Below are 7,784 nucleotides of genomic sequence, written 5' to 3'. Positions count from 1 at the left end.
TTTTCTTCCTTTTTTTTTTTTTTTTTTGAGACACAGTTTCGCTCTGTTGCCCAGGCTGGAGTGCAGTGGTGCAATCTCAGCTCACTGCAACCTCTGCCTCCCAGGTTCAAGCGATTCTCCTGCCTCAGCCTCCCAAGTAGCTGGGGCTACAGGTGTGTGCGGGTTTCACCATGTTGGCCAGGCTGGTCTCAAACTCCTGAACTTAAGTGATCCACCTGCCTTGACCTCCCAAAGTGCTGGGATTGCAGGTGTGAACCACTGCACCCAGTCATATAATTTTAAGAACATTTTTTCTTTAGCTTACTTTAATATAGTATATAATACAAATAACATACAAAATATGTTAATCAACTTTCTGTTATCGGTAAGGCTTCCAGTCAGTAATAATAGTTAAATTTTTGAGGAATCAAAAGTTATGTGCAGCCGGGCGCGGTGGCTCAAGCCTGTAATCCCAGCACTTTGGGAGGCTGAGACGGGCGGATCACGAGGTCAGGAGATCGAGACCATCCTGGCTAACATGGTGAAACCCCGTCTCTACTAAAAATACAAAAACTAGCCGGGCGAGGTGGCGGGCGCCTGTAGTCCCAGCTACTCCGGAGGCTGAGGCAGGAGAATGGCATAAACCCGGGAGGCAGAGCTTGCAGTGAGCTGAGATCCGGCCACTGCACTCCAGTCCGGGCGACAGAGCGAGACTCCGCCTCAAAAAAAAAAAAAAAAAAAAAAAAAAGTTATGTGCAGATTGTGCAGTGGGGCTCCCTGAAGCCCCAAGTTATTCAAGGGTCAACTGTACTCGCCTCCAATGCACATACGACGGACATTTATGAAATGGAGCCAATGCCTGCCCTGCTTCCCTTGTGAGGCTATTGGGTATAGATACCCTGATGATTGCTTCTCTTTCTTGGCAGTAGAAAGAATATGGGCCCTGCAGAAAGACAGAGAAGAGAATTCTGACCTAATCACTCACTACACTTACTACAGAGGATAGAATTCTGGCCCAGGGATGTTTCACCTTGACCAAATTTCTTTTTTTTTTTTTTTTTTTTTTTGAGACGGAGTCTCGCTTTGCCCAGGCTGGAGTGCAGTGGCACGATCTTGGCTCACTGCAACCTCTGCCTCCCAGGTCCAAGCGATTCTCCTGCCTCAGCCTTCCAAGTAGCTGAGACTACAGGCGCCCACTACCACGCCTGGCTAATTTTTTGTATTTTTAGTAGAGACAGGGTTTCACCGTGTTAGCCAGGATGGTCTTGATCTCCTGACCTCGCGATCCGCCCGCCTCGGCCTCCCAAAGTGCTGGGATTATAGGTGTGAGCCACCATGCCCGGCCCTTGACCAATTTCTAACCTTTTGTGCCCATTTCCACAAGTATGAAACTGAGTTATCCTATATTGCAGGATTTTTTTTTTTTTTTTTAAGACAAGGTCTTGCTCTGTCACCCAGGTTGGAGTGCAGTGGTATGATCATGGCATGCTACAGCCTTGACCTCCTAGCCTCAAGCAGTCCTCCAGCTTCAGCCTCCTGAGTAGCAGGGACTGCAGGTGCACACCACCATGCCCGGCTAGTTTTAAAAATTTTTTTGTACGTTACCCAGGCTGGTCTCGAACTCCTGGGTTCAAGCAATCAATCTTCCTGCCTCAGCCTCTCAAAGTGCTAAGATTATACTGCTCAACCTTTTTTCAAGAGGACTAAATAAGAAAGCAAACAGAGAAACTTTTAGTCCAATCTTCCAAGCAGCAGCATGCAATGTTCATTTCTTTCCTTCTCCCTCCAAATGTGACACACTGATACATCTGTACTACTTGCACTAATTTGTGCAGTCTTGTTTCACCCCATTGTTTTACTGCTTCAGTAGAAGCTCCCTTCACTTAAAGAACAGTTTCCTACCCTGAGCACCAACAGGAAAGAGTCCAAGGAACTAAGTCTGTGTAGGTCCAGTGGTTTGCAGATTCATGCTTTGGGAACTCTTTATTCAAATGAAATCTCTCTTGGAACCTCGATATAAACAAAACAAACAACATCATTTTATTACCATTCCTTTATTTTAGAAGTTCACACCTATAATTTTATAACAATTGTGAAAATGTTACTCAGAACTAGATGTTTTGATGACACATAGCAGAAATCTGTAAAGATGGTCATTGCAAACTTAACCAATCTCAGCATTCTATTCTGCCTTTTGTTTTGATTGCACAGAATCAATATAATTTTGATTCATACAGAAAATAACTTAGTATCTTAACCTCCACTCAGGATCTTCATCATAAATGTAGGTCAATACATACCTAAAAACTGTCAATGATCCAACATGATCACATGTGACATGCTACACTTGCGCCTCGTACCAAACGAGCTGACATTTCAATGAGATCTGGTCAGCATATACACCAGAGCCTTGTCTGTCCTCTCAGAGCACTGCACACAGGTAGTGAAAGAACTTTTGTACAATAAGAAATTCACAGGGATGAGGCCGGGTGCAGTGGCTCACACCTATAATCCCAGCACTTTCGGAGGCTGAAGCAGGTGGATCACTTGAGGTCAGGAGTTCGAAATTAGCCTGGCCAACATGGTGAAACCCCGTCTCTACTGAAAATGCAAAACTTAGCTGGGCGTGGTGGCATGAGTAGTCCCAGCTACTCGGGAGACTGAGGCAGGAGAACAGCTTAAACTCGGGAGGTGGAGGGTGCAGTGAGCCAAGATCGCGCCACTGCACTCTAGCCTGGGTGAGAACGAGACTCTGTCCCTACAACAACAACAAACATATTCACAAGGATGAATTTAAATAAGTAAACAGCAGTGTAGAACTACATCCTTCCTAGTCAATTACACCTTTAGGAGACTTTAAATAGGCATAGAAACGACAAAGGGTTTATACTGAGAATTGCACATGAGTTACTTGGCAGCACAAGGTAGGGATTGTATGTGTCACAAGAGTATATAGACTGTTCTACCTTCATGCTCTACTCTTTGCCATATCCCTTCGTGGTTCCCTGAGACTCAGGTGAAATGCCCTTCCAATACTTCCTGGAGAAGGGCCTCCTCCTCCTCAGCTGCCTCGTAATCCTTTATTAGTACCAGTAACTGCAAGAAACCAGGGGCTGGGCCATCCTCTGGCAGATTAAGCTCTCTGCGAATTGTTTTGTGGACTGCCCCAGCAATGACTTGGTCTAGGCGGGCCTGATTCACAGCATCTCTCTCAATTGCTCCTCTCTGTACCAGCTTCTGTAACAAAGGCTCCAGCCTTAGTACATAAGCCGACAACTTTTCCTCATCCTTCTGGTAAGTGGTTAGATATTTGACCTGCAACTCTCTAGGATTATCTGTAACTCCAAATACCTCCTCAAGAGCCTGCAGGCATTCATCGACAGTAATTAAAGGATTGTTTATCTTGAGGACACGAATAACATCAAGTGCTGGGCCTCGAAGGCTCTCTAGCAATCGCCTTCTCTTCTCTACATCTGGCACCTGCCACGCCTTTATCATCTGAGTAGTATGAAACATCCAGCGTCCAAATTCTTCTTCTCCTGGTTCTGGAGGCTCCCTGCCCGAGAACACTCTCAGCTTTTTATACTTCAAGCATTGCAGGGCAGGCTGAAGAGCCTCTAATGCCTGTGCCAACATAGGGGCCCACATTTCTGGGATCACGCCCTGCTCTAGGTCTAAGGAGCCATTTTCATGTGCAAGAGCTCTGGTCAACTCACCCACTGTCATGCCCTCTCCCGCTAAAAATTCATTTAATCTGCTTAAAAATGTATTATCAGAGTCAGGGGGCTTAAAGATCACTCTCCAGATACCCCCTTTTCCCGGTATCTCCTTAGGGACCACTGCGTGACTAGTCTCCGCAGTAAGCCCTACTAAGGCTACTTTCCTGTTCTCATCCCTCCTGAACATCCTTCCAAGCAGTCTGTACTCCCCCAAGGGAGCTAAACCAGCCTGCAGAGCCTCCTCGATTTCTGCCACACTGCAGCTCTGGGAGATGCCGGCAATCAACAGCGCTTTCCGAGGGTTCATGTCCATTCCCCTGCACCAATCTTCCAAAAGCCTCAAAGTCATGGTGCCCGAAATAATAGACTTAAGTTCTAAATATTCCAGACCACAGGGGGCCACTGCAATTCAAAGTAATCCTCCGCGGTACCCCAGGGAAATCTCGTCAACGTGCTGAGGTCCAGCAGCCTGCAAAACAGAGCAGACAGGTTAGCTAAAGGTGCCAACGTCCAAGGCACGCGTGCAGGCCCCAAGCCCCGCGCGCCCTGCCCCCCCGCGGCGACTCCAGTGCCACCGCACTGCGGCGCGCGCCCCTCACCCCTCCCAGCCCTCGTGCCTGGCGGATGTCGGGCCTGCAGGGCCTCTCCGGGCCAGATTCCACTCACCGTAATCTAGTGCTCCGTGCCCGCGTCCGTGCGCCGGCGGCGGAGGTGCCTGGCCGGGCCCCGACGAAGCGCCGGAGGGCGGGCTCCCCTAGGCTCGGACGGACACTCAGGGGCCAAAGCGACCGATGCCGGTCCTCCAGGTGCTTGTGACGCTCTCCGCAGCAAGAAGTGATGGGGCGATGACAGTCGCGAGCGGGCACCGGGAGGAAAGGCTGAGGAGCGCTGAGTCGCCAGACCCAGACAGCCGCCCACCTGAGAGGATGCGCCACCACCCGCGCAGCTAGACCCCCAGCTCCTGCCCGGATTCTAGCTGTTTGGGTCTCGCCGGGGGAAGCTGCGCGGCGGGCGGGGGCGATCTGACGTCATGAGGGGGCGGGTCTCTGGGGGGGGCGGGGCGCGCGCTTCCGGCCCGAGCCGGAAGCCCCGACTGCGGCGGCATCCGGGACGGCGGGCGGGCTGGCCACCCGGGACAGGAAGGTGAGATCCGGGACCTTAGCTTTGCAGGCAGGCTCTGCCGGCGGCCGCTGACTGGCGCTGGGCTCGCGACGCTGCAGGGCGGCGAGGCCCGGGCCTGGCGCAGTCAGCGCAACCCTGGTCGCGGCGTGCCGGCACTGCAGCGCGGCAGGGGGCGGGGCCGGCCGCCTGGAGGCCAGTGTGGCGGGGACGCCTCCCGGCCGAGTCAGGTCCCCATAGCGGGTCTCCGGCGGCGGCGACGGGGGCCGGGCCGCGCGTGACCCGCCGCAGTCACGCCGTTCTTAATCACTAGTAGCTGGTGCTCCAGGCTGGCGGCGCTCACCTTTCTCCTAGCCGGGTGACCCAGGGGATTTATTTTATGGTGGCTTTCTCTGAAATGCCAAAGCCACCCGATTATTCAGAGCTGAATGACTCTTTAACGCTTGCCGTGGGAACAGGAAGATTTTCGGGACCATTGTAAGTGCTTAGGAGTTACTGTCTTAACTTGGGGGCTTGACTTGTAGCACCCCGCGTTCACATCTGAAGCAGTACTGTAAAGCCGAAAGTGTTTCACCTGTCAAAATGAAATGTGCTGTGGGAAACTAGTTTAATTCCAGTTTCTGGAGGGCGGGTATTATGGACCTGTTTAAGTAGGATGCAGTGATTTATTCTGAGAGATTCCGGTTAAAAAACAGAACTCAATATATACTGAAATCAATGGTTATTTTGTTTTTTGGTTTTTTTATTGTAACTATTACACAAAATCTGTAAGTTTTACATTTCTTAATAGGTGTTTAATTATTTTAAATCTTAAGCGTGTTAGTGGGATGCTTTAGAATTTAATTTTATTTTTTTGAGACGGAGTCTCGCTCTGTCGTCCAGGCTGGTGGAGTGCAGTGGCGCGATCTCGGCTCACTGCAAGCTCTGCCTCCCGCGTTCACGCCATTCTCCTGCCTCAGCCTCCCGAGTAGCTGGGACTACAGGCGCCCGCCACTACACCCGGCTAATTTTTTGTATTTTTAGTAGAGACGGGTTTCACCATGTTAGCCAGGATGGTTTCGATCTCCTGACATCGTGATTCGCCCGCCTCGGCCTCCCAAAGTGCTGGGATTACAGGCGTGAGCCACCGCGCCCGACCTAGAATTCTTGGAGATAAAGCAAGTACATTTGGAGTAGTTGCCGTCACAGTACTACAAGACCCTAATTGTATTTTCTTCTTTAATTTGAAGGCACAGAGCATGGAGAATGATGAATTTCCGTCAGCGGATGGGATGGATTGGAGTGGGATTGTATCTGTTAGCAAGTGCGGCAGCATTTTACTATGTTTTTGAAATCAATGAGACTTATAATAGGCTGGCCTTGGAACATATTCAACAGCACCCTGAGGAGCCCCTTGAAGGAACCACATGGACACACTCCTTGAAAGCTCGATTACTCTCCTTGCCTTTTTGGTTGTGGACAATTATTTTTCTGGTACCTTACTTACAGATGTTTTTGTTCCTATACTCTTGTACAAGAGCTGATCCCAAAACAGTGGGCTACTGTATCATCCCTATATGCTTGGCAGTTATTTGCAATCGCCACCAGGCATTTGTCAAGGCTTCTAATCAGATCAGCAGACTACAACTGATTGACACATAAAATCAGTCACCGTTTTTTCCCTACGATTACAAAACTGCCAGTCCTATATGGAGTCTGATCACAAGACTGCAGTTTCTTCACAGATCTCAGGAAGTTGTGGTGGGGCAGAGGCTTTTTAAAAACATGTGATCAGGGGGCTATCTTTATCTGAATAATAATGAATTTTTAGGTAAAACCTGAGATAGAGTACTACAAAATCATGTTGATGACTTCAGATTTTGGAAGTTAAATCGTGTCTGTTATTTGCATTCTTTAGAAACTTGACTAAGTACCTGAATTCATATTTCTATTCTACTGTGCAACATAGTGATGATTCAGAAATTTTTCCTTTGGGGAAAAAAAATGAATATGAACATTTCCATTGTGTTAAGTGTAAAAAGGTCCAGACATGATCATAAAATTTAAATTTTATACAGTTACTTGGCTTGCTTTAAATTCTTCACACTTGAAACACCGATTCATTCTGTTGCAGCTAAGCCAGCTGTTTATACTTGCTGTCAGCTTATGAGGCATTGCTAAAAAAAGTATTAAGGTAATGGCTGTCTTGATAAGCAGAATTTGTTCTTCCTCTTGGTAATGGCTAGCTAAATTATTAGTGCTTTTAATGGTTTTATTTTTTATATTTTTCTTTTTTGTGGAGAATGAGGTCTTGCCATGTTGCCCAGGCAGGTCTCGAACTCCTGGGCTCAAGCTTTCCTTCCCTCTAGCACTCCCTAAGTGCTAGGATTACTGGCGTGAGCTCCCATGCCCAGCTATTTTTAATTAAAAAAAATTTTTTTTCCATGGCTTGTGACACAGTCTCAGGAGGCCCTGAGAACATGTGCCCCAATGCTACTGGTTTAGAAAACTATTTGGGAAGAGACTAAATGGTAAATGTTGAAAGGCTAGAAATAACTTACAAATAGAAGATTGAAACAATGTGTTCAATGAAAATAAGCGGGTTATTAATTAATTAAAATTATTATTATTATTTTTTGAGACGGAGCCTTGCTCTGTCACCCAGGATGGAGTGCAGTGGTGCATTCTTGGCTCACTGAAACCTTTGGCTTACTGCAACCTCTACCTCCCAGGTTTAAGAGATTCTCTTGCCTCAGCCTCCTGAGTAGCTGGGATTACAGGTGACCGCCCCTACACCTGGCTAATTTTTATTTTAGTAGAGAGGGTTACAGCATATTGGCCAGGCTGTTCTCAAACTCTTCACCTAAGGTAATCCACTTGTGTCAGCCTCCCAAATGCCTGGGATTACAGGCATGAGCCACCATGCCCAGCTGTGTTTTATTTATTTATTTATTTATTTATTTATTTATTTATTTATTTATTTATTTA

General features: G+C 47.9%; 2 protein-coding genes across 3 annotated transcripts; one reads left to right on the top strand and one right to left on the bottom strand.

The window, feature by feature from the left end:
- Positions 1 to 2,014: 2,014 nt before the first annotated feature.
- On the bottom strand, positions 2,015 to 4,737 carry MOAP1 (modulator of apoptosis 1). Its single transcript, XM_023205519.3, has 2 exons — positions 4,365 to 4,737; positions 2,015 to 4,167 (listed from the first exon to the last, which is right to left on the bottom strand). The coding sequence occupies exon 2, from the start codon at positions 4,045 to 4,047 to the stop codon at positions 2,992 to 2,994; it is 1,056 nt and encodes a 351-aa protein (XP_023061287.1). The 5' UTR covers positions 4,048 to 4,167; positions 4,365 to 4,737; the 3' UTR covers positions 2,015 to 2,991.
- A 29-nt stretch (positions 4,738 to 4,766) lies between these two features.
- TMEM251 (transmembrane protein 251) lies at positions 4,767 to 6,877 on the top strand. Of its 2 annotated transcripts, none has more exons than XM_023205520.3 (2): positions 4,767 to 4,841; positions 6,047 to 6,877. In XM_023205520.3, exon 2 carries the CDS (start codon positions 6,063 to 6,065, stop codon positions 6,456 to 6,458), a length of 396 nt encoding a protein of 131 aa, XP_023061288.2. In that variant the 5' UTR covers positions 4,767 to 4,841; positions 6,047 to 6,062; the 3' UTR covers positions 6,459 to 6,877. The 2 variants fall into 2 exon arrangements, with proteins under 2 accessions (XP_023061288.2, XP_023061289.1); XM_023205521.2 differs by having other exon boundaries at positions 4,802 to 5,294.
- Positions 6,878 to 7,784: the final 907 nt, after the last annotated feature.

This window comes from Piliocolobus tephrosceles, chromosome 6, assembly GCF_002776525.5.
Source record: "Piliocolobus tephrosceles isolate RC106 chromosome 6, ASM277652v3, whole genome shotgun sequence".
Classification (NCBI taxonomy): Eukaryota; Metazoa; Chordata; class Mammalia; order Primates; family Cercopithecidae; genus Piliocolobus; species Piliocolobus tephrosceles.
Note: the sequence above shows the minus strand (reverse complement) of the source record. Positions and strands in the feature narration are given on the sequence as shown.

Excerpts from the sequence above, each read along its gene's own strand:
- MOAP1 (XM_023205519.3), bottom strand. The coding sequence starts at position 4,047 with ATGACTTTGAGGCTTTTGGAAGATTGGTGCAGGGGAATGGACATGAAC.
- TMEM251 (XM_023205521.2), top strand. The coding sequence starts at position 5,197 with ATGGTGGCTTTCTCTGAAATGCCAAAGCCACCCGATTATTCAGAGCTG. Across the intron at positions 5,295-6,046 it reads GGAAGATTTTCGGGACCATT|GCACAGAGCATGGAGAATGA; the intron begins GTAAGTGCTTAG and ends TTTAATTTGAAG.